We start from the raw sequence: 26736 nt of genomic DNA on the forward strand, positions 1-26736 counted from the left end.
TCCTGTAATTATCAAGTATGAGATGACAAAAATGTTCTCCTATTATATGTGAATTACCAGAGCGTGCAAATGTGACTGTGTGACCTTGGACTCCAAATATCTCTCAGGGCCAAACTAACTAGCAATTGTGCAAATGGCTTTTGAAAGTAAACTTCAGGTGTGAGGCCCCCAATTTAGATCCTGGCAAGTGGCAATGGAGGCTCCTTCTTCAGTTCTGATCCAAATCTTACCCCTGTGCCTTCTGTTTGCTTTGACTGGAGAGTTCTTCTAACACAAATAGACTCAGGGAGCCCAACTTAGACCAGTACTGTAGTAGACAAGATGGAGGCAAACGATTTTATCTCCGTCTATAAGCCTTGCACCCAGCATTTCCTTTTAAAGAAGCCATTCCTGTAATTGCTAAATTGTGTGAATGGTATTACATCAAATTTGGCCTTCACCCTTGCCTACTTCGGTGTGATATTTGGAGATTAAAGTGCCTCTCTGACCTTTATAGAGGAAGGAAAGGGAACAAATGTAAGAAACAAATATTGCCTTTGATTACAACTAACCTGTTCTTTCTCTCTACTGCTAGTTATTTCAGTGAGTGATCACGCTGCTCTTTCAAAATACTGCAAAGACCGAAAGATTGGACTTGTAGTGGTTGGTCCAGAAGTCCCTCTTGCTGCAGGTTTGCCTAAAATAAATTATGAAAATATTAGTTCCTGTCTCCTGTTTAAGGTATTAAGGGTGCAGTCCCCCTCTCCTGTCTCCTTACCTCTAACATGGAAAGAACTGGGCTGGCTGCTCTCCAGAGTTGGGAAAGCAATTGCCAGGGCCAGGGGTGAGAAAGCAAAAAGTTGATGAAGTTACAACAGCCTCAGATCTCTAGCCTCTAGTTGCTGTTTTTACCAGCAGCCAAAGATGTCCATCATATCTGCAAATCTTATCCCAAATCACAGGGCAGAAGGTATTAAGAATTACAAGTAGGACATGCAACAAAATATTGCAGTGTGGGGGTACTCTTTTTCAGCACTCCATCCAACCAACCATGATACGTCTTTCCTCTGTCCAACCTACTCTCAAGGGGGTTTTTTAGGCGATTAGTGGTGTCTCTTCCCTCCAACAGTCAGCCGTTATTCACTGACTATAGAGCAAGTTCAGTCTTTACTGGGCTGGTTTCAGCATTTTTCTCACACATCTGTCTTAGGCTTCTCCCCACCACAACGATAAAGTTATACTTCTGAAATGCTTGGCCTCTCCCAAGCTTGCTGCCCCTTTCTTCTTGTATGTAGATGGTGGGTTCATTATGGATTGGCACATGGAGGACTGAGTTTGCTATGACTGTGTATATGATTATATTTAAACTATTTGGATATCCATATAACTCTGGGATACTTCTGTTACTAGGAATTGTCGATGACTTGACAGCTGTTGGTGTGAGATGTTTTGGTCCCACGGCAAAGGCAGCTCAACTCGAATCCAGTAAGAGCTTTTCAAAAGCCTTTCTGGATCGTCATGGCATCCCAACTGCAAGATGGAAAGCTTTCACTAATGCTGAAGAAGCTTGTGCCTTTATTAATAGGTACTACATCTTTCAGAACTGAAAGAATTGTTCTACTGATTTTGTTCCATTGTCCCTGCATTTCCAGTGTATCTAGATCTTGGAATTCTGCTTGCTTACTTTCTTTTCATTGGTCTCCCTCCTTCAAGTGCGGCTTTCCCTGCCCTGGTTGTAAAGGCGAGTGGTCTGGCTGCTGGAAAAGGTGTGATTGTGGCTGCAAACAAAGGTGAAGCATGCAAAGCTGTTCATGAAATAATGCAAGTGAGTTGGGAATGTACAATGATTAAAAATGTACAATACCTGTGCTGGGGTCAGAAATTAGAACATTTAAAGAATAGATTGTCTATGGTATAATTTAAAATCTACTTCAGGTTGGGTTTAAATGTCATGTGGTCTCCAAACTTTTGGAGAATTGTAATTTCTGCAAATTCTTCTTTTGAAAGTATGGTTTGTACCCAGCTGTATCTTCCTGCTGACAGAATATAGTTCTTCCTTGTTGCTCCCCACGTCCCCTTGAATCTGCTGCAGGGGGTTGCGGGACCCTTTCAAGCAAATATGGGTAGCACACAGAGAAAACAGGAAAGGAAGGGAAAGTCCTTCTGTGCAATTGGAAGTCTTTACATACAATGGATAGACCCCATCCAGCCCTTTCCTAGAATTCACAAGGTTCCCTAGTTGACAAACAGACCTAGGAAGAAGCATAAATATTGCACTGCTCACATGTTCTAGATATGGTCAAAAATAAACCAGTCAGTGTTCAACCACTATTGAGTATATTGCAATTTAGCAAAAATATACTTTTTCAAATATTAATAGACCTGTTTGAAGTTATATTCTTGGAGGACATGTTCTGTATGTGCACTTTCTTTCTTGCACGTGGCTTTAATATTCTTTGATGGTGGCAACCAGTAGCTGAGAGTACCCTTTAGCTGAGAGTATAACTGGGGTCTTCAGGTCTATATTATGTTTTCATTTCTTCCCACATTTAAGAAGATACAATTTTGATACCAGAAAGATGTGCATATGCTTTCAATTAAGCTTCTTACTGAAGTATTTCAATGCAGTAGGTCACAACATGTCTCTTTCTTCTGGGAAAAGACAACCTGGCAGTCTACAGATAAATCAGTATATTTATTTTAAGACAATATTACTTGTAGAGATGCAATTTTTTCATTCAAAAAATGCTATAGTACTTTTCAGTTTTTAAAGTAGGCTGTTTGCCATATCAAATAATGATAAAATACAATAAAGCCAATAATTGCTACAATTACCAAAACAATAAAATTTCAATTAGCAATAACTAGGGGTAGTAGACAGTATTAGTTGTCAGAGGAATGCCTGGGCAAACAGTGTGTCTTCAGTTGACAATTGAAACATGCCACACTAGGATGCCACCTAATCTCACTGGGGAGAGTATTCCACATGGTGGTTGCCACAGTTAAGATGGTCCCCCTCCTTGCAATGTCCAAATAAGCTTCGCCAGGCCGTGGCATGGTCAGCAAACCCTCCTCCTCGAATAGTTAAGACTGAGGCAGCCTATGCTTATATTTAACAAGATGAGTTATTGTTGTTCATTCATTTTACTCTTAAAATTGTTTTCTGAGAACCTAGTATGCCCCACATCTGGACTAGTGCTGCAGTCCTAGATTTATTTAATAGAGATGAACATGTTTAGGCTTGCAGTGTCATTCAAGGATCCTCATCTGAGACTGAGGAGAAGGGAAACAGTGGAACTTCCTTTGGCTTAACCGGGAATGGATTGTGCCTTTGAATGTTGTACAGAATTCTAGTTCAGAGCTGGGTTTCCCAACGTGGAGGCCTCCAGTGTGTTGAACTGGTGCTTCTGTCATCTGTGGCCAGCAGAACCAATCAGCCTGTTGGCTGATGATGATATCAGGTGTAGTCCAACACATCTGAAGGACACCAGGCTGGGGGAGGCCACTTTGAATAGTGTCTATTCTGTTCCTCAAACTCTGACCAATTTTTCTCATCTAACTTGGAACTTGAAATGAATGAAAAATTATGAAAGATTAACAAAATTTGTTGTGAAAATGTTTGAGATAATGTCAGCATGTAAAAATTGGAACTGTTTGAGAAGAAAAAGGAAGCAGCCTCAGCTCTTGCTTTGGTTTCCAGATGATCAAGAACATGTTTGAAAGCATTTGCTCTGTTAGGCTGATTCCAAAGCAAGAGCTGGAATATTGGAATAGTGTGATGAATTAAAAATATATAGACTGGATAAGATGTGCATGTATACTTTAATGCAGGATAAAACTTTTGGAGCAGCTGGAGAAACTGTTGTTGTTGAGGAACTTCTTGAAGGAGAAGAGGTTTCTGTAAGTATATATACCTTACAACGGGTGGAATGAAGCTTCAGTTTTTGGCAGGAGAGTTGTACAGCCCTAGTTCCATACACAAAGCACCTTCAGTCTCAGAGCTGCTAGGTTGGTTCCAACCCAGTGTCTACAGGGCAGTGCATTGAGCAGATCCATGTGCAGCTGAGCCTTGTTATGACTGACTTATGGCAGTGGAAGAATTCAGTTTGTGCTTCAGTCTTCCCCACTAAAAGTGATGGGACTTAAATATGCTGACCTTTGGCTGCATCTTGCCCATTCTGAATATTAGGTACAGATTTTAATACCTTAGAATTTAGAAATTGTTCACTGGGAAAGACAAATGTAGTACCGCTTGGAGTTTTTCTTATGTGAGTTTGCAGAATAAAATATGCTGTTCAACTAAACAAAATGTTGCTTTATGGTGGAGGTGGACAGGTCACATATGCCCCTCTGAGGCTACTAATCTGTGGCCCAGTGTTACTGCTGCCCCACTGAGAACCACTGCTAAAAAAACAGGGCATGCAGAGATGAATCCTCTTATCAGTCTCTTTCTTTGCAGTATCAGTCAGCTTTTTACTAGGCTGCTGTCCTTTCCAGTCCTGTCAGGAAAGGAGATTCTCAGGGATTACCCCCCTGACACTACCTTTCCTCCAGGATGATCTGGCTTCTAACAGCCCCATTGTGCAGGAAAGTAGGCAGTGTCAGAGTAATCCTAACCTACTTCCTTTCCCAGCCAGTTTGGCCTCACTGGGTGAAGAGTGAGGTTAAAATCTCTTCCTCTTCAAAGAGTTCTGGGTCAGGATTGAGGGTGGCTTTCAGCTTGCTCCTATTCCCATCTTGAAAAGAATTTCTGGGATGGGGGAAGGTATGTTTGTACAGCTCCTGTCCCACAATCTGACTCTGCAGGGGTGGGGGTTGTTATTATGGCTGCCCATCTCTGTTTCCTAAATGATGCTGTCAGTTTGGTTTCCTACTGAAGAATTATGAATCTTTCCCTTACTTGTGTTGAATAATACTAATTCTAATAATTAATTAGAATAAGAACCCTGTTTGAAATCAAATAAGGGATTTTCAGCATTTCCATCCTCCCAGGCACATAGACTAAAAAGGAATGGAAAAAAAAATAGTACACAGCCACCTGCACTTCTGGGGCCCACCTCTGTTTTAAAGCATATTGACATTTAATTTTGTAAAAGGGTATTTCACACTTCTGTATTCCATGATAATGCTCTCATCAAAATATTAGAAATTACATTGGTATTTTGTGTCATTTCTGGGGGTTCTAAAAGAATTTGTGAATGAGGTGTCTGCTCAGTTTCCAAAGATTACTTTTGTCTACACTGAAGAATGCCAGAAGAAGTCAAAGAAGTTATTTCTTGTGCTGTGCTGGGTACTACACATAATTAAGAACCAATTCATAATCAGTCTTATAAGCCTGGAAACCAGGGTAATTTATTGATATTCCATTAAGCTGGTTATCATTTATATGCTTATTTTATAGTGCTTATGCTTCACGGATGGTGCCACTGTTGCCCCAATGCCACCCGCCCAGGATCACAAACGATTAATGGATGGAGATCAGGGCCCAAATACTGGCGGCATGGGGGCCTATTCCCCAGCACCTCAGGTAAAATACAGGGTGTGCAATGCTTCTTTCGTCTTTAGGACACATGCCGTGAGCAGGAGTAATGGAAAGAAAAAGCAAAATGAAACTTTGCCTCATTACATTGAGCTTACTGGACATATAAAGGTGCCTTAAATTGACCAGGTTTAGACAACATGTTGTTGAACCATGGGCTTTGTGAAAACATAGATTATTGTGTTCTCTGAATCGAGCTGCACAAAAAAAAAATAAATAAATAAATCACAGCTTTTTTAACCAGAAACAATCCATGAAGAAAATTCCAAGTATTTTTCTGGGATGTGAACTATAGGTTGTTCAGCATGGTTTATTTTGTCTGTTCTACTGACTAACAGCAGATCATAGACATGGAAATGCTTTAGACTGAACCTGAGAAAATACTTATGCTAAGTATGTGTTCTCCTGCTAAGTAGTTGTCTCTTCCATGAACAGCTTTCCTCCATAATGTTGACCAGGAGCTCTTTGAAATTATGCAAAATAGGAAAGCAATTCAACCATAAAATAGTACATGCTTACAAGTGCTGCTTTTTGTAACATTTATTAGCTATCCAAGGATCTGCTTCTGAAAATCAGAAATTCTATTCTCCAGAAAACAGTTGATGGTATGAGAAAAGAGGGTATTCCTTACATAGGTAAGTGGGAAGCGTGTGTGTCATTATGTTATCATAATATTCTTCATATCCCTATGACATCATGTGTATTGGTTTTGCATGGCTACAGCTGTGGGTAGTGCTGTCTAACTAGTTCTTGTAGCTGCAGAGGTTTGCTCATGCAGTTTCAGACACTGAGGTTGCCTGGCCTACAAATTTCTTTTGGTAAAACTATATAGGCCAAACCTATGCAAATCCTTTTCTTGACTGGAACAGTGAAAATTGCACAATCCCTGCTCTCTAGTACACAACTAGCCAGTGGACAACTAGTAGCCTATAGGCCCCCTGCAGCCCTCAACTTTCTCTAGTGCATGGCCCACAAAGCTGGCAGAACCCCACTTGCTTGCCCCTCAACTCTGCTGTTCAGCCATCTTGCTGAAGGGTGAACGTCTCTTGTGAATCCACAGCATTCCTGCTTCTGAGCCGTCTGTTTTCCCACCAAAGGAAGAACTATCTCGATGGCAATTGTTGGGGGATGAGAGAGGCATTCGCCTCCAGATCAACCCTTCTGCAGCAGCCCCAGTGATTCAGCAGGCAAGGAGGAGAGATTTGAACTCCTCATCCCTTCACAATGAGCTCTGAAAGGAGTAGGGTGTGTGCAGCCTTCATCCCCCTAGACAACATGGGATAACATTCTCAGGCCTTGTGAACCTGTTCTAGGGAAAGTGATGACAAACAGCCAATTTTAAGTGTTATGCTCTGATAGCCCAAAAGTGATAGAAGGGAGACAGAGCTAGCTAGCTCACCTTTTTCTTTCCAGATAGCTCCAGTTATCTTTGATTTGCATCATTTTAAAGCATTTGACAACAGGAACAAATTATACACTGTATATTTAATACAACCCCCCAATACATAAATGCTATGTGAGTTATGTGCTATTTGCAAATGACTGCACTCCAAAAATTGTGGAAACAGCTAATTGCAGACCTAGTTCTGCATGCTGTTTTATACTTACCTCCAAATAGTGGAAATGTTAGTCATTATTTTAAACATGCTACATTCTTTTAAAGAGGCTCAATATATAAGAGTATATATATTTCCTTATGTATATTCTCAATACATTGCACCTTTTCACTTCAGGTGTGCTCTATGCTGGGTTAATGCTAACCAAAGATGGACCAAAAGTCTTAGAGTTCAACTGTAGATTTGGTGACCCTGAATGTCAGGTAGGAGGTTCCAATAGTGCCATCCTATAAATGCTGACTGAGAAGCGTTCCCCTCTTTCTTATCTTATTTAGCCTTACTGTTTCTCACTCTTCACAATTCGAGAAGTAGAATAATTCTGTCCCCCTTGCCCTTATGATGCATGACAGTAATCTTTGGAATATAATTTTACACATTTTAACATGCCAACAGGTAAATGTGCTGAGGATGTCATGCACAGTGCTAGTATACATGCAGATGTTCCTTTTAGCCTCTTGTGACTTCTGTTATATTTCCAGGTTTCTTATTAAATGTTGCCTAGCATCACACTTCTTAATTCTTGTTTATATTTATTTAGGTAATTCTCCCACTACTTAAAAGTGACCTTTATGAAATTATGCAAGCAACCATTGATAGAAAGTTATCCTGCCACATGCCTGTTTGGATTGAAGATTGTGCAGCTGTGACTGTGGTCATGGCTAGTGAAGGCTATCCGGGAAACTATGCCAAGGGTTTGGAAATAACAGGTAGGAAACTGACACAGAGAAGCTAAACATGTAGAATATGCTATGTTTCTACTGTCATATGGAAACATTTGACTGTCCAGAGACCAGTCAATCACTTGGAGCCTGATTAGCTCAAATGCAAAATAGAACATTTTTTGTTATATTTTGATACAATGAAAGGATTGTTTCAAAACAGTTTGAAACAGCAATTTTCACTTGTGCAAGACAAGACTGATTGTTCTATAGTCAGACAGTAGTTTCATTTAATGGAATAGAAAGCTCCTTTTGCTATCATGGTGTGAATGCTCAGAAGCCAATCCTTTTGAATTCATTGTGGTTTATCTGTAAGACAACTGGGTGCTCTCCAGATGTTCTGGGCTGTAACTGCCATGGCCACTGGCCATGCTGGCTGTGGCTGATGAGTGTTGTAGTGCAAAATATCCAAAAGCAATGTAGTAAATGTATTTTAGTACTGCAGCCTTGCAGCACAATCCCTTACAGGTCTGCTTAGAAGTGAATCTCATTTAGTTCAATGGGGCTTACTCCCACCTGAGTTCATTCAGGTGGGAGTACATTCGGCCCTAGAAACTTTTTGTGTCCACTTGCCTCACAGTGCCTGGGGTTTGGCCCTTCACTTGGCCTCACTTCCTTTCCTCACATCACTCATTGTTTGGTGTCTTCCTTACCTTTGTGTTGCCTTCCCTCATTCTTAAAGGTGGAAACACATCTTAAGCTAAAACATGCTAGTATTTTTATTGCTGCCTTCACTTTTAGCTCTACCCACCACTAGAATATTTGACCTTTGGCCTGCAAGAGGTTCTCCACTCCCCTGGTCTAAGTGAAGACAAGATGGGACGGAGTGCGAATGTCCACATGTGACAGCTTTGTCTAATGGGTAAAATAGGAATGTAATAATAAAGAAAATAAAAACATATATGTTGGGGTGCAGTCAGTCATGCTACACTGTCAAGCGTGGAGAAGATGTGATTCCGCAGATGTTTCAGAATGTTGGGGCCATACACATTTAAGTTAGCTTTTAACAGTTTGACACAACACCTTTCTTGTTTAGTTAAGGTTGCTTAGTTAGCTGATCAATGGAGGGCAAAGGTTTTAAGTAATTTATTTCTTTTTGCATTTGCACTGTGACCTTTATAGGATTTTCTGAGGCTAAAGAGCTAGGCCTGGAAGTGTTCCATGCAGGCACAGCCACAAAGGATGGCAAAATAGTGACCAGCGGAGGCAGAGTCCTCACTGTGACAGCTATCAAGAATGACCTTGTATCTGCACTAGAAGAAGCCAACAAAGGAGTAGAAATCATTCGGTTCCGAGGGGCCATTTATAGAAAGGATATTGGTTATCGGGCTATTGCTTTTCTTAAACAATCCAGGTATCTATCCAAAGGCAAAGCTGAGGACTGATTAAAGCCATTATGTAATTTTTTCATGAGTCACATCTTCTCTGTGACTTTAAATAAACAGAAGACATGGTACATGCAAACTATTACATAATCATTGCATGATTCAATATACTATCTATTGCTAACAATAGCCCCATATTAAAAATATTACTAGATATACTTGTGTATAAATAACAGAGTACACAGCTTATATTTAATTCAGTTATTAAAATTTCCTTTTACTTTAAAACTTCAAACTAAAAAAAATGGATGAACAAGTTTGGCTTGGCTTACACATATTTTTCTCTGGGTAGTTACAATATAGTCATATCAGAGTATTAAACTAGTTTATCATTCTACCAGTCTTACGTATATACCACAAAATTGCTAAAACTGGCACTGTATCTATTTCTTTGGAATGACTCGTATGTGATCACTTATTTGATAAGGGATCTCAATATGTGTGGTGTGCTCAGTCCTGTGAGGTGAAATTGGTTTTCACATATATGCATTACAAGTTGATGTTGCCCAGATGGACTTCCACTTGCTCAGTGGGACTCTCATCTTCTCTCCCCACTAGCCCTGCCCTCTCTGCCCTCCCTCTATGCTGTAGAGGTCCTCCAAACCTCTGGAGCAAATTTTGAGGGCAGGCAATAGGCTGCAGGAGGGAGGGAGAATTGCCTCTCTTCTTGTTCTATTGGCACAAGCCCCTGTGTTGGCAGGAGGGCTTAACTGCAGGCAACTCCATCCATTAACAAATGTAAGAGGTTCCCTTATGGGGAATCCTAAGCATCAAACTATACACTGGAATCAATTGAGAGTTTCCCCCCTTATTTAAACCCCCACTGAGGCTGCATAGCAGGAGCTGGAATTTCAGGGCAGTGAAGGCAAAAATCCTCCTTCCAGAATGCCATGATACTAAATGGAATTGGAGCCACATGCACTTACACTGAGGTAAATAAGCCAACTGCATGTAGTTCTATGCACAGAGTGCATAGCTCTGATTTGAAGAACGTGCCGTTTGGTCCTAAGCCTAAGTGGTTGTAACAAATGTAAATTTATGGTTTTGGGATACAGTTAACTGGAGTAACAAAAAGTGTCCTGAAGTATATGTTGGCAAAGTTGAATGTCTGGGCACTATGGTGAAAATTATGCATAGCTATAAACAGGTATGGCAGCTCAAAGAAGTACAGAAAATACCATGACTTGTGCTGACAGCACATAGCAAATGTGGAATGATGATATTGGTGATCTTTCTTTCACTAGAAAAGATAAGGTTAGAGTCAACTGAGTCCTCAGAAGCTGGCCTTCTGGATGATTTGTCTTGGAAAGAAATAATCTTTCAACAGCTTATGTACTTAAAGGATTTAGTAATGTTACATGGTCAGATATATGTATATGCAATTACATATCAAACTTGAAAATTAGTCCTGTACCATTAGTACACCACCTGAACACCAAAAACTTAAAATATATTACTATAATTTTCATCTTTGTACTGCTGCTACATTTTATTTTAGTTTTATTTTAGTTTATTTTCTATTATACTTGTAAACTTTTATGTTTTATTGTGCTACAGTACATTGTTTACATTGTTGTGAGCTGCTCAGAAAGCTTTGATCATTGGATAGTACAGAAATGTAATAGAGACATAGATCACAGAGTGACAGATAGACCTGGTCTTCTACCTATGTTAAAGACACAGGAACAGGATGAATTAAAAAGTTAGCGGTTACGATCCTGGTTAATTATTACAACCCTGTATTGGCACTGGAAAACTTGACTCCTGATGGATTGTACAAACAGATGAATTGATAACTGACTATTCTGGTTTTTTAGAGGCCTGACTTACAAGGATAGTGGTGTAGATATTGCAGCTGGTAACACCTTGGTTCAGCAAATTAAACCTTTTGCAGCAGCCACATCCAGGCCAGGTAGGAGAAGCTGGAATATTTTTAATTAAAATGTTTGTAGCATTAATTCATTCATTCAGTCATTCATTCATGAAAACTGAGTTCTTGATACCTCATTAATATTCTATAATGATATGTAGCTGCTTCATTTGTGTTTTGCATTGGGAATTCAAGGGTAAGCATCTCAATTGGCCACTATTTAGAAATTACTGAATATTGGTCTTTTCTTACTAATTGGACCCTTTGTTAGTGTCTTAAATGAAAACAATTCCATTTGGCCTATTTTCCCTTTTAACTCTTTGAATTAAATGGAGTTGCTCCCAGGTAAGTAAGTATAACAAACTTAAGTTACAGTCCTAAGCATACTTACTATGGAATAAACCCCACTGAACATCATGGGACTTGCTTTCAATTAAAACACAATGAACTGCACCATAAAACAAAGAAACATGGTCCAGAATAAAAGAAGGGTTTGGGTCTTCCCTCACCTTCCAGCTTACTAACTGTAGCTTAGAACCACTATTGGTATGTACAATGCTGGGGGAGAAACTTCATCCCCTTCACCTCTTATTTTCTGTAGTGGTTTTCCAGGACCTGAGGATGGGGAAAATAAGTCAGAGGAAAAGTTTGATCAATAATCTTGCAAAATCCACCCCAAAGCCTCTGTCCTGTTAACAGGTCCTTTTATCTTAATTGGTAGGCTGTAATGCTGAGCTTGGAGGGTTTGCTGGACTTTTTGACTTGAAAGAAGCAGGATATAAAGATCCAGTCTTGGTATCTGGAACAGATGGTGTTGGAACAAAGCTCAAGGTAATGGGAAGGAGGGTATTCAATTCAGGGGGTTTTTGTTTTGTGCAGACTTTAACTTGCATTTTATATGGGGACTGAAAAACTGGTTCCATACCAAATTTGTAGTTTTGGTATGGGAAAGGGACCATAGCTCAGTACTAGAGAAAGCAAAAGTCTTGGGTTCACTCCCCAGCTTCTCCATTTAGAAACATCAGGCAGTGCTGGGCTCTCCAACTTGGTATCTGTGAACACATTTTCTGGACTCCACCAAGCTCCTGATTTTTAAAAAATGACTGAGTGCAAAGTGAAATGCTGCTCTCCAACCCCATCTTTATCAGGGTTCAAAATAATAGGGGGGGTTTGTTTGATTTGGAGGTTGAACCCACCCCACCTCTCCCTTATACTTAGGTTCTTGGGCAAGTTACTTTTTATTTAGTCTCACAAATTTGCTTTCTAGAAATTGGGATTTTATGAGCCACTTTATGAATAGGAAAGTCTCCCATGTCAGCAGTTTTGTGAGAGCATCCATGACATCCTCTCAAAATTCTGAATGTGCCCACCAACTCCAGAAGTTTAGAGATTTCTGCTGAGGTTGTAGGAAAGATTACTGCCTAAAACTGGGCCTGTTGGGAATGGAAAATACTAGACTGGCTGGACAAGTAGTTTGACCTGGTGAAGAGCAGCTTCCTGCTCTCCTTTCTACACAATGACAGAATTAATATTTTGAGCCTGCATTCACAGTGATGGGGCTGTCATAGACAGAACATTTTGGAAGGCTTCCATTCATGAGAGCACCATAAATTAGAAACAGCTTGATGGCATGTAATAATTTACAGTGTGCTTATTTTGAAAATCATGAGTCGTTTCATGTTTCTCCACCTGAAAATGGTCTCAAGTAACAGTTCAATTTTCTGCCCCCTCCCCTTATTTCCAGAGAAAGCAAGAGAGAAGGTGGGGGAGGAAGCACATTACAGGATTCTGTAATAATTGTTAGCTGCACTTTTTGTTTTCCAATGTGCATACTATATGAAAAGAAAAATTAATCTGGTGGGTCCACCAACCTTTGATGTTTTAGTGTTTGAGGTATCCAGACCAAGGGCTTTGGACGGCATGCTATTCAAGAAGCTTATACTTTCCCCCTATTATCTTTGAAATGTGCATTTCTTCTACTACTTTCTGCAATTACTTGTGCCACTTCCTTAAACCATTTCTAATGAGCTTAAGTGGACTCCGGGGGATGGTAGAGGACAGAAAGGCCTGGAGAAATGTTGTCCATGGGGTCGCGATGGGTCGGACATGACTTCGTGACTAACAACAATAATGCCAGTCCTGCCCAGTACCTGTCCAGTGCCTATCTCTTAGCTATCGCTTTGCCTGTTCAGTATTCCTTGCAAGTCTGACACTTGTTCCATCTGCCTAATAAATAGGACAGGGTTGAGATCCTGGTGAACTGCATGTGTTGTGGGCTATAACTTCCACAACTCCTGGCCATTCCCATGCTTGCAAGAGATATAATCAGAAACATCTGGAACTTATGTGATTTGAGGTCTAAAACATCTGCCTAGCCCAAGGTAGGGCATCCCAAACTCTGGTGATGCCATGTGCTTAATTTTGTGGTTCAGACAGCAAAAGCCTTTGAGAACCATGTGCCTTGTAAGGAGGGGTATGGGGTGGCTTTTCCCAATCTGGTACCATCCACATTTTTGGGCTAGAACTCCAAACATTCCTGAATGTTGGATGTGCTGGCTGGAGTTGATGGGTGGTCAAGTCCAAAACAGCTGGAGGGTGGTACAGGGATATGCTTATATTAGAACCAGAAGATAAATAATTGCCAGCATACTTTGTGGGAAATGTCCAAGGATGTAATCTGCCATTAGTCCCTCTTCCTCAAGCTACATTGTCTAAAAGAGTTGCACAAGCATACTTCACTGTCTCCTATAATTAAAGCCCTTGTTTGCCTTCCATTGCAATTAGAAGACAGATCTTCCAGACATGGTACCTAAGATATTTCAGATTCTGAAATTATTTGCCTAACTCTCATTACAGATTGCCCAGCTGTGCAACAAGCATGACACAATTGGTCAGGACTTGGTCGCCATGTGTGTCAATGATGTCCTAGCTCAAGGAGCTGAGCCCCTCTTTTTCCTTGATTATTTTGCCTGTGGAAAGCTGGATGTTGAGATGGCACGGACAATCATAGCTGGAGTAGCTGAGGCTTGTAAATTGGCAGGATGTGCTCTCCTTGGTATGAGTGATTACCCATTTCTTCTCTGGCAGGAAAAAAAGCCTCATTCTCCCCAGTTAGATTGGGGGGAAATGTTGTTGAACATGATGCACCGGTTACATCTGTGTTACTCTGAGTCCAAGGATCAGCAACACATTGGATTTGCAAAGAATTGTCACAGTACTGTGACAAGAACTGTGCACTGTGTTGTGAGTGAAAGAGATTTAAAAGGGGGATTGTCCAGAGAAAAAGAGTAAGAGTGGCAGGCTAGACTTGCTCCTTGTCCTTATCTACCAGCTTGCTGGTTTTCCAAGTTTAGGCAGCTTTTGTACATGGGGTAGATTCAAAGACATGATCCCCTATGGAAGTATGAACTGGTGTAGTCCAAGAAGGGCTACAGCATGTGGCTTTCCTGGTGGTATAACCAGGTACTTAGGCAAGCTCAAAATATTGTCTTTTCCATTGTGATAGGCTATTTTTTTTCAAAATTTCCTCTCAAAGTGTGTCTGCTCTTTCACTATTTTCACACAAAAAGCATTTAGAGCTTTTTACTCATTGCTTAAACCTCCTTTCCCCTTCCTAATAATTTAATCACCTCTAATCATCCATGGCATGAAAATGATGGAGATTGCAGAGCAGTACACCAGGAAGGCTAGCTTAAGGAGTTGGCATGGATTGATTGTTTTCTTCTCCATATTATAATGAGTAGAACTGGAAAAATTAGGATTTTTAAAAATAGCATATTTCACAATATGGGGCTTTTCTTGAAGAGCAAAAAAGCTTTTATGGCTGTGTACATTTTACTCTTTTGGATGGGTAGATTTCACTTTTTTAAAGCGTTTCTCTGTGAATTGGGGATTTTGCTGAGCTTGCTATACCTCAGTGCATATAAGAACTCAAGAATTAAAGTTCCTTTAGTGGCCACCACTGCTTTGTTCTAACACTCACAATGTCTTTCTCTCTTCCTTTCCTGTCTCAGGAGGAGAAACTGCTGAAATGCCTGGCATGTATCTACCTGGAGAATATGACCTGGCTGGCTTTGCTGTTGGTGCTGTGGAACGAGGACAGATGCTTCCCCAGCTGGACAGAATTGTTCATGGAGACATGATTATTGGAATTGCCTCCTCTGGTGTTCACAGCAATGGGTTTAGCCTTGTGAGAAAGATTGTCGAAAACTCTCCTTTAGATTTTTCCTCTCCTTCAGTGGGTGGCCCTAGTGATCAGACGTTAGGTAAGCACCATCGATACAATCTCCTCCTCCTCTTGATACAGCATCTGGTCATCTTCTTGTTGCCCAAAGAGTTTCCTTTGAAAGGCAACTAGGGAAGGAGAAGCACTGTACCTCTCCCATCTGTATGTGCGCCTATGTGATATTTGTGCTTCGATGGCCCTCGTGCCCCTTTAATTACACCCCATAATTAATACATAATATTAATTATGAGATGGGGTGCCACACAATTAGGGGAAGAGGGACTATGCTGCTGGTCATGCCTTGGTCTGCTCTAGCTTCTCCCTAAACTCACATTAATTATGGATGTTTATAGGTGAAAATCTATGTGCACAGACCTTTAGGGAACCTGGAACTGCAGCGGTACAGGGTTCCAGCTTATGCAGAACACACAAGGAGCAGAGTGAGCCGCACAGCCCTGCATCCCCCTAATGGTGTGGAGTCCTCCTCAAATGTTTAACATATTACAGATGAGCTCAGTAATTTCCATGTTAGGCCTCCTTGCTCGGTTTCAACCATCATGCATTATTCTTTTACTACTTCTTTTGCTACTTCTGTTCACAGGACAGCAACTGCTTACACCCACCAAAATCTACAGCAAAGTTCTTATGCCAGCCCTTCGCTCAGGTCACGTGAAGGCGTATGCCCATATTACTGGGGGAGGGCTGCTGGAAAACATCCCGCGGGTACTCCCAGCATCACTTGGTGTAGTTTTAGGTAAGAAAGGCCTGGTAATGGTTAATGCATAGGCAAAAGCTGTGAATATGGTATAGGATACTCTGGTGTGTGTGCATTAGGAGCAACTTTTCAATGCTAATTTCTCTCTCCCCTCTGTGCCGGTGCTGCTACTGCTAGGATGAGGCTGACATGGCTGACCACTCTCTTCTGGCCACTCTCCTCCTGTGACAGTGGCTTAAGCTGGAAGGTCGCTGGCACATATCTCTAAAGTGGCAGCTGCTGCCTGCCTTCTGAGGCATACTAAGAGTAAGGTGGGTGGCCACTCTGAAAAGCCTCTACAGCCATTCTCCAGCTTTGGAAGTACTGCAACAGGAGGGTGGCCAGTGTGGCTTTCCAGAGCAGCAAGCCTGTTCCTTGCTCTGAGGGGTCATCGGAACAAGCTGCGTTGACCCCTTCCTTGCCGTGGCACTTGCGGCTCACTGGAATGCTGGCTGGGTGGGCCAATTCCGCCCCTTGTGAATATTGCAGCAGGAAAAGGCTGACATGGGCAGATGGGTGGGTAGAGTTCTCTTTTTTAAAGAGTTTCTCTATGAATTGGGCATTTTTAGTCAGCAGAGAGGGTTTTGAATCAATTAATTGGTTAATGGTTCCAAACTAAACGGCATGGGTTGTATCTAGTGGTATCCATCTATTAGTAGAAGAGAGACAGCTCTCTGTGTATTTCCCAAAATCTGCCCTGCAGATTGGGAATCCCTCCAGTACAGATCTGAGATAGGTGTTGGGGAGGATGGGAGAGGAAAGGGAAGTTGCATTGCATGAATGGAAATGTAGTTGCATGTTACTGTATGTTTTCTTACTACATTTCTCTCAGTTGCCAGCTGAAACGAATGCTATTGTTTGGCTGTTGTTGTTACTGTTGTTGCAGTTGCTATTTCTGTACTGGCCAATAACTGAAGTTTTTTTAAAATTTCCAAAGTGCATTCAAACTCCTGAACTCCTGGATATCTGAGAACTGTATTTCTGCATGAATGATTTTCTTTGTGATACCTGTTTCACCGTAACACAGGGGTCTCAAACTCATCTTACCTGGGGGCCGCTGGAAGTAGAGTCTGGGTGAGGCTGGGCCGCATCAAGTATTCCACCACCGCGGTGGAGGTGGGCTGCTCATCCCGCGGCCGGCCCGGTGCTGCCGGCGCTTTGAAGGCCGCAGGGCCCCTCCCCCGTGCCCCGCCCGTCCCGGCAATTGGCCCGCAGGCCGCGAGTTTGAGACCCCTGCCGTAACATGGTTATTAAAAGAAAATTCTGGCTTTTTTCAGATGCCTTGAGTTGGAAGATACCACACATCTTTTCCTGGCTTCAAAAAGAAGGAAACCTGTCAGAAGAGGAAATGGCTCGAACATTTAATTGTGGGATTGGTGCAGTCTTAGTGGTGCAGAAGGACCTGGCTGGGCAGGTTCTGAAGGACATCCAGAGGCATGAAGAGGCATGGTTGATTGGAAAAGTTGTACATCATGAAGCAGGTCAGTATACTGCGCTTTAGCCTTCTGGGAATTTTGTATTGTAGTGATGGTGCCATACATGTAAGATAACAGTTTAGTAACTGCCAAATACAGCAGACAGCTATGCCCTGAAAGGTAGCAGATACCCTTGCTCTGAACCTTGCTTAAAGCATAAATGCATTTGAATTCTCTCTAAACATGCATAAATCTTCTTTTAAAAGGGTTAGATTAACATACATAATGATGTATTCAGGATAAACAGTAGAGCTATAGAAGCAGTTTGGCATGGCATAAGTTGCTTAGAACATGCCTTCCTCTCCTTCCTTGTAGTTTGAAATAGCAGGGGTCATCAGAGACAGATCTAAAATATCTTGACCTAGCGCAAGAGGTCAAAACTGAATGGTTCTTTGACTCCTTTCCAGTTATGTGAAATAAAACTGCTGTACATCCATATGTTTTAGATGTGCTATTGGATAAATGAGATAGTTGGAAATTTGGTAATTTGTTGTACACTCATGGTGCATTCTGAGCTATTACTATAATACTGTATGTTTGTAACTTATCTTTTTTTTCCTGAATTGAAGGGTCTGACCACGTTAAAATCAATAACTTGCTTCAAGCCTTACAAGCCAATAATTTACAGTCTTCTCACAAGCAACAGAGCAAAACCCAGCCAAGTAAAACAAGGGTGGCCGTCCTCATCTCTGGAACAGGTGATGTCCCTAGATTCGCTTTGCAAGAAATTAAAAGGGAACTTTGAGGCATGTTTTAGGATGACTAGTCATTTTATAGAGGACCTTAAAGCAAGATGGTTAAACACAGAAGAAAATATAGTTCCTGATTCTTTATTTATGAAATAATCATGATGGTACTTATAAGAACAGCTATGCTAAATCAGATCGAGCCCAGCAATCTCCTCTCACCATGGCCAACCAGATGCCTATGAGAAACTCGCAAGTAAAACCAAGTAGCACCCTGCTGCTTATACATCTGGTGCCAAGAACCATGCTGCCTTTGATAATAGAGGTAATACAGGCAGTCCCCAGGTTACGAATGTCATAACAGAACAAGCCCTTGTCTCCATTTTCCTTAACTATGGTCAATTTTCTGTTTAAATACCGATTGCACTTGCCAAAATACCGCACTTGCCAACGTACTGTCTTTGGCAAGCAAGTATCCAGGGGCACCATCATTTCAAGTGCAATTTTTTTGGGTCAAGAGTTTCTGGGGAAAGGTGAGAGAAAGGACATTGAAAAAGTGTTACTACATGGAAGAAATGCAGGGTAATATAACAGATTTTTAACAGCAGGGGGCAGGAGTTGGCAAATATTTGTGGTATCAGTAGTGTATAATCCCTACAGAACTCAAATGCAAAGCGTTAGAGAAAGGTAACTTGTTTAGAATTCCCATTGGGTGCACTTGGAGGAGGAGGATATTCTGGACTCACTGACTGATTTTTGGGATGTGTTGATTATGGAAAATGATTAACATTTCCTACATTTTAAGCATGGGAAAGAAAATGCTCAACCATTTGGTGTAAATGTTTGTAATATGTGGCAGCATTTTCTTTTGCCACCAAAGGCTGCAATCTACTCCCACTTGCCTGTGCACAAGCTCTTTTGAATTCCGGTTGGGGAAGGGACATTGATAGGGCTGGGATAATGCTTTTTTAGAATATAAATTTTATATTTAAAACAACACATATTGCTGTGGATGGATATACGCTCAAAGGCCACTTGGTTTTGTGTAACTAAATATGATGTAACTACTTTTTAAAAGCTTTTCAGAGCATTTAATTTTATGGTTTTATTGTTTGCATTCTTCAGGCACAAATCTGGAAGCTTTAATAAGCAGCACAAAAAAACCAACAAGCTCTGCACAAATTGTGCTTGTCATTTCAAACAAAGCTGGTGTTGAAGGGTTAAAAAGAGCTGAAAGAGCTGGCATCCCTACAAAAGTAAGTAAATGTTCAGCAGTTTCTCATATTTAACCTACTGTGTGAAATGAATGAGACACTAAAACCACATTCTTTTTAGGACTCCATTATTCTAAAGCAGCAGTCTTAAAACTTGATATACCTGAAATATCCTTCTCAGTGTGAAAAATCAGTGCAGAACCCGTTAATAAATACATTTCATGTATTATATTTTATTTGAACAAAATGTTGTTACAACAAGGCATTTCTTAACATGTAAACATAAAAAATCATAGGAGTAAACCCCTGGATGATTCTCACAGAAACCCTGCGTGATTCTTACGGTATTCAGGGAACAAGTTTGAACACCACAGTTCTAGGGAATATGGGCAATATAACCAGAAAACCCACATATCTAAACTTCTTTCTTTTAAAATGTATTTCTTACATGATATGCTTATAATACTCTTTAGCTGAGCTCAGCTGACATTTCACATCAAACTGTGTTTTAAGTAGTGTAATGATGCTTTGGCATGATGACTGAATTGACAGACCATAGTTTGCAATCAAATGGCAAACCTGGCTTACCGTCTGAAATAATAAAGCTTAGTTATGGCCATTAACTGATCATGTCTGGATCATTTTGAAAATTTTATAAGTTATTGGATAATTCAAAGATATAAGTACCAGAGCCGCAAGGGATTCAATGGGAATTAAGCTGTCTGTTCAGTCCATTACATACTTACCAAGGTAAATTAATTTTACGGTACAGATGGACCATTATAATTAGCCATGAATAAGAATAATAATATGTGAACTATTTGGGACAGGTTCAAGCAAAAGAATGTATTGTTAGGCCACTGCACAATCTGTTCAGCACAGGTAAGTGCCCCTCACTTTCTGGAGATGGATCCTTTGCTGTAGCTCAGACTCCCTGACCCAATTCTGTCTTCTGGCTCCTGCTGAACATTTTTCAAGACTGGAAGCCCACACTCTTTTTCTTTGTGACAATAGGAAGAAAGCCACTGTTTATCAACTGTACTGCTCAAGTGACTACCATTGTAGCAGGGTGGGATTTTCAGTGCTTTGCTTTGTCTGTTTGATGTTTTCAGCACTTCTTGTATTCTTAATAGAGGAAAGACTTGAATCAACTTTCCCAGATCTCTGCCTTCAGATGTATTAGTCTGTAACTCCTGCCCACTATTGATCATGATGGCTAGGGAAGGTGGTAATCCAACACATCTGGAAGAACCCATGTTGGAGAAAGCAGACTAAATGAACTGTATACACAGACTGATCTTCTATCCTGTCTTTGATGCCTTAGGTAATTGACCACAAACAGTACAGCAATCGTGTTGAGTTTGACAGTGCGATGGATAAAGTTCTTGAGGAGTTCTCCACTGAACTGATCTGCCTTGCAGGATTTATGAGGATCTTGTCTGGTCCTTTTGTCAGAAAGTGGAATGGTAAATACAACTGAACATACTGGACATAACTGGGAAAGCTGACATAATTAAACCATGTATTTGGCATATGAAGCAGTTTTGTAAGAGAGTCACTTTTAATGAGGCAAATTTAGTTTAATTTCCTAGTTTTAAAACAACTTCCCCATTTTGACATTTTGTTGTAAAAAGCGCTCACATGTTAGAGGGTTTACAGGCCCTTGCCACAAAGTGGGAGTCTTTATAGCCAAATTCTGGGGGGTTTTTTTCCAACCCAGAATCCATTTATCTCTTTTGGCTGCTGACAGCACTTCTGACAAAATATATGGGACAGAGCATATAATCAGAAATCTCACAAACAATGCAGACTTTGTAAGGCCAGGTCAGTGCCACTGGTAATGACCACTTCTTGGATGCTCTGTGTTGGGTGTTATGGCCCACACCTCACAACTCTGTGTGCAGGTGGACCCTTCTACCCCCCCCCCCCCCCTTTACCATTATTTATTTAATGAATTCTGCCTCAGAGAAGAAAGTTGTGGCATCTCCAGTTAAAAAAGAAAAGGAGAGAGAGAGACACCTCTGCCTGCTAAAATAGGCTGTGCTGGGCTAGATGGACAAATAGTCTGGGCTAATGTAAAGTAGTTTTTAATGTTCAAAGAGGGAAAAAAACCCCGCAAAATCCTATTGTACTAGAGCCTAACCAGCTCTTTGGATCCCAACCTGGATATCCAATTATGCACTGCTAATGTGATGAATGAATACTGATGGCATGGTGGTGACACAGGTAATATTTTGACACCTCATTGCCACTGAACTTACTTTTTTTTAAAAACGATGAAAGAGTGCTCTTTGAAATTGGTTCAGATGTAACACTAGACCATGTCTTAACCTGTGGAGTCCAAATTATGACGTGCAGAAAATATGACATGAAGTTTCCCAAACAATGAATTCTGAGGGTGGAGAAATGTCCCGAATCAGAATCTGTCCATTCAGGAGTAACATCAAAATGCAATTTACCGACCAGATTCAAACTGTGAACCCCGATTAGGTGACTACCACTTGCCAACATGATTTGTCTGACACTGTTATTTTAGGCCTTGTCATATGTCATGACAAGCAAGACCACATGGTTTCCATGGTGTGTGGTTGTTAGCCTAGATCTGCCTGACAAACTATTAAGTAGTGTCTCTGCTAACATGGTTTTTGCCTTTCTCACCCAGTTGTTCTGCTATTGATACATATCCCATACATAGCCTGAAGTTCAATCCTGGGTTCACGCTGGATTGCTGGAGCAACTACTGTTCTTTCCAGGAAATTCACCTGGTATGTGGTAGCTCCGTACCAGAACCATGGAAACCATGCTGTTGTGTTTGGATGACAAAAGAAACCATGGAAACCAAAAAATAGATCACTACTTCTAGTCAGGGTTTCTAAGAACCAAAGATACCACACTGAAATAACATAACAGACTAACATGCACAAGAAACCACTATGGCTTGTTGTGCTGTGTGAACCCACCCACTGTTTCAAACCTATTTGACTACCATTTATTCATGCAAGCAGTTGAACAGAAAATTATGCCCAGTTTGAATCCAAATTTTACATTCTTAAAGTACAGCTGTTGAAATCAGTGGAACTTAAGTTAGACCAATCAATTTCAGGGATCTGCCTGAAATCTAGATTAACTTTCTCTTTTAATTGCAACATTGATTTCTTAGTTAGGCTTTGTAAAATTAAGGAAGAGAACTGAAATAACTAAAAACAAGTTCTTCCATTTTTTCCTCTCTCTGTCTAGGAAAAATTTTGAATATCCACCCTTCCTTGCTGCCTTCATTTAAAGGAGCAAATGCCCATAGACTGGTACTGGAGGCTGGAGTCCAAGTCACTGGGTGCACTGTGCATTTTGTTGCTGTATGTAATGAGTTTCATTGGAAGTGATCAACAGATGGTGAATCAACCCACAGTAAATGAAGAGGGAAAAAGTATACCTAGCCAGTAATCTAGACACATAGTGTAGCAACTGGACATTATCAGTGTAGCCTAATGTCAGCCATACCTCTACACTCTAAAAGATGTATGCAGGGATGGAGAACTTGTGGATCAACTGTAAATACAACTGTATTGTTGTCAGCCACACGGGGGGTGGGGTGCAATCATGGGCTATGGTAGCAGCATATAAATTGAAACAGACTCCAGTAACCCATGACCATTGGCCGTACTGGTTGGGGCCAATATGAGAGGAAATCCAACAACATTTGGAGTGCTACAAATTCCTCACCCTTGGCTTATGTGAATTCATCCTGTTGCCAGTAGTAGCCAGGCCAAAGTCCACATGAGAAAGATGTGCTCCTGGGAGTCACTGGGAATGCTTCACTAACTTGGCCGTGTAAAAACAATTGTGAAATGTATTAGTACTGGTCTGGTTTTTACAGTGATGCGGGCTTATAGTTTTCTCTGGTCATCTGTTCTACAGCCAATTTGATTGCATAGCATTCAGACTGCATATTTCTCTTTTTAAATGTTCCATTTGGAATTAAACTAGCCAGTCTTGATGTATATTGTACCATTGGAGATAACTTTAAGGTGGAAAGGGTGTGATGAAAAACTATGAAAGAAGCAAACATTATGTAGCAGAGCTCCTCTCCTTTACTGTCTCCTTCCATCTTGCCAAAGATTTTTTTAATCTTTCTTTTCCAGGAAGAAGTTGATGCTGGAGCAATTATTTTTCAAGAGGCAGTTCCAGTGAAGCCTGGAGACACAGAGAAAACCTTGTCAGAGAGAGTGAAAGAAGCAGAGCACAGAGCCTTCCCAGCTGCATTGCAGCTAGTAGCGAGTGGCGAAGTACATTTGGGAGGGGATGGGAAGTTATGCTGGAATTCAGAAAAACACTACTGAAGTGCAGAGGAAGAAATATCATGCATATTTTTGTTTTTCATTGTGTAGCACACAATAGCAAGGTTTTAAAGTCTTAATCAAGCCAAGATCAGGAAGCTAAATTGGGAAGGGAATTAACTGGCTGTCTCTAATATGTTTGCCATGCTCTGGTGCCTTAAAATAGAACCCTGTAGGCACTGGTCCATAGGACAAGGCATTTGTGTAATCAACGCAGGTTCACCCACTGTCTTATGAGGAGTTCATCATTAAGGTGCACTAAAACGATAAACACCTACATGGAGAATTACTCCACCCAAATAGCTTGCCATGTGACCTGCACAGTACATGGCCTAAGATTCTGCTTCAACGGGTCAGCCATTTGGCAGAGTCCAGACTTAAATTGGGCCTCAGCCCAATTTACTCAGCACCTTAACAGCCTAACTGTACTGCCAGAAAAGGTAACAGAATAAGAATATGAATTAAGCATTTAATAGCATCCTCTCATAAGGTTTTTCTGCTCAGACATAAAAAGTAATTCAGAATAATTGAACTATTGATTCGGAATTGATCCCGTTATTTAGATGGGTGAGGAAGGGCTCTGCATGCAGAAGGTCCCTTTGCCTAATTTTTATGATTCCCTTACCCACCCCACCACTCACCCCATTCAGTAGGTTCTCCTGACTTCATTTTCAGGCAGCTGGGAAGGTTCCATGGAAAGCAAAGGGTGTGGGAGCCCACTTCTGCCCGCACAGCTAAACCAGGCTTTAAGGCTATGTAATTCAGAATCAAGTTTAGTCATTGACATTGCCATAATATAGGTGGTAAATGTTCTGTTGCATGGAGATCCACTATTTAATTCTTCAAAGAAACGTGGCAGTATCACTGAATGCCAGCTGCCCTTAGATTATCACCTGCACAAGATCTAGTCTCCCCACCCTTTTTAAACCTATTATACTGTGAAACATATTTGAATGGTCCATTGAAACTTAGCTTATAACATTACAGAGATACATGCTAACTTTTAAAAAGATTTTTGTATCATGGCTAGTAAACACAATGGAGGCATATTGTAATTCATCTACTGTAATTCTTGTTTGAAAGGAAAAAAAAGAATTAGGTAGTTATCAGAAGTGTCTTTCATAAAACATTTCACAAATGTCACTTCAAGGAAATACATGTGTATTTCCACTGTGTTGTGTTTTTGCAATAAGTTACAAAACTAATCAGTGTTCAAACAAGGATCCATGGAACTAGGACTGCAATCATAATACTGTTCCATTCTTGCCACTTGTTTTATATCCATATGTTTGATGACCTCATACCTCATCCTAATAAAATTTTTAATGTCAGAAATGAGAAAGTGTAAAATTGTTTATTCCTGAATAATAGTTAATCAAGTTCTCTATCTTTGCAGTAGCTGGAGAAGGCTTGCAAATATTTGTTAGTTTCTAGGAGAGATCAGGTATCCAGAGAGACTTTCTGGTAGAAAGAGTTTATTTTTAAAAACATGTGCAATTGTGCACATGTAATGGGAGCTTAAGGGATGCAGGTAGCTCAGTGGTTTAAACTACTGTGCTGGTTGATCAAAAGGTCGCCAGTTTGAATCTACACAATGGGGTGAGTTCCTATTGCTCTGTACCAGCTCTTGCCAACCTCGAAAGCATGCAAATGCAAGTCGATAAAAAGGGACCACTTTGGTGGGAAGGTAACAGCGTTCCATGCACCTTGGTGTTTAGTCATGCTGGCCACATGACCATGGAGACTGTCTGCAGACAGATGCTGGCTCCCTCGGCTAGGAAACAGAGATGAGCACCTCCCCCTAGAGTCAGGCATGACTGGACGTAACATCAAGGAGAAACCTTTACCTTTTACTGGGAGCTTAAAACAATAGTGTTCTGCTTCAGGCCAAAAAAAAAAAAAAATGACAAGCTCATCCAGAGTATCTGGGTTTTTGCCAGAATAGTTACATGTTGTTAGCATGAAATACGTTGTATGAACACTAGAAAAGTTAATCCTGGTTAGGTAGAACTCAATAGAGAGAGCAACTTTGCACCCATTTTCTTTTGCTAATACACTGCTACTTCATCCAAATTATGTCAGTCAGTCCTGGAAGGGAAAGATGTACAGTATGCATGCACGGCAGCAACACCTTGCAAAAACATTCTGATGGCCTAATTTAATCCAGGTAATGGAAAAATGCAAGCCACATTTTCTTTCCTATGTGCCACCTTAGATTATCTTAAATTTGATTGTAGTGCATTCTGAGAATAGAGCTAAGGGTTATTCAACATGAATTTGTTGAATAGAATACAGGAAATATAGGAGGACAAAAGCTAAATTCTGGAAGTGTATGAAAATAATAAATTGGGGGACATTCTTTGTATGCACAAAGTAGATTGTCTAGAACAGGCAGAAGTCAGTTATCCAAAAAGTGAGATGCAGAGGCAATGAGATACATTCAGACTACTGAAGCTTTATTTAATTCCTACTTTTAGTCCTTTTGTCAATAAACATAGTCCAAAACACTTCGATCTTGCAACACAAGCCTGTTAATGTATATTCAGAAGTATATTAGACACAGAATAGAATTCTATGTGGCTTCTCCCAACTAACCGGACAATGGGTTGCAGTCTTGAATACATCAATGAAAAATGTAACTAGCAACTTAACCAGGCATCTGTTTATTTCCAAAACCGGGTATTGCATTTCTGTGAAGTTACAATACTACACCTAAATTATTTAATATGATGGCATATCACTTTAAGATAAAAACGGAGCATAAATATGATTTCTCCAGGAACAAGCTCTGAAACAACTGAGCAACTCTGCATCTGTGTCATTTGAAGTGTCACTTCAAAGCTTGTGATCCAAAGTTAGTGAAAAAGATTTGATCATAGATCTTAGAAGTCAAATGCAAAGTGAATCTAAATCCCACATTTCGGTTAGTAGCCTGGCACA

The 26736-nt window shown here is 40.6% G+C and overlaps 1 protein-coding gene across 2 annotated transcripts in view; it reads left to right on the top strand.

Annotated features, from left to right (window-relative positions):
- Window positions 1–25131, top strand: part of GART (phosphoribosylglycinamide formyltransferase, phosphoribosylglycinamide synthetase, phosphoribosylaminoimidazole synthetase) — a 42707-nt gene extending 17576 nt beyond the window's left edge. For both annotated transcript variants that reach the window (XM_044442390.1, XM_044442392.1), the window contains exons 3-22: window positions 575–670; window positions 1390–1564; window positions 1693–1804; window positions 3811–3879; window positions 5381–5506; window positions 6066–6153; window positions 7252–7337; window positions 7673–7841; window positions 8976–9207; window positions 11056–11150; window positions 11830–11939; window positions 13965–14163; window positions 15122–15373; window positions 15935–16087; window positions 17365–17568; window positions 18132–18260; window positions 19374–19504; window positions 20787–20928; window positions 22700–22815; window positions 23602–25131. In XM_044442390.1, the coding sequence (XP_044298325.1) occupies window positions 575–670; window positions 1390–1564; window positions 1693–1804; window positions 3811–3879; window positions 5381–5506; window positions 6066–6153; window positions 7252–7337; window positions 7673–7841; window positions 8976–9207; window positions 11056–11150; window positions 11830–11939; window positions 13965–14163; window positions 15122–15373; window positions 15935–16087; window positions 17365–17568; window positions 18132–18260; window positions 19374–19504; window positions 20787–20928; window positions 22700–22815; window positions 23602–23799 (2882 nt within the window). In that variant the 3' untranslated portion in view covers window positions 23800–25131. The remainder of the gene's footprint in view (window positions 1–574; window positions 671–1389; window positions 1565–1692; window positions 1805–3810; window positions 3880–5380; window positions 5507–6065; window positions 6154–7251; window positions 7338–7672; window positions 7842–8975; window positions 9208–11055; window positions 11151–11829; window positions 11940–13964; window positions 14164–15121; window positions 15374–15934; window positions 16088–17364; window positions 17569–18131; window positions 18261–19373; window positions 19505–20786; window positions 20929–22699; window positions 22816–23601) is intronic.
- The last annotated feature ends 1605 nt before the right edge of the window (window positions 25132–26736 follow it).

This window comes from Varanus komodoensis, unplaced genomic scaffold (assembly GCF_004798865.1).
Source record: "Varanus komodoensis strain SLA01 unplaced genomic scaffold, ASM479886v1 scaffold4, whole genome shotgun sequence".
Taxonomy (NCBI): Eukaryota; Metazoa; Chordata; class Lepidosauria; order Squamata; family Varanidae; genus Varanus; species Varanus komodoensis.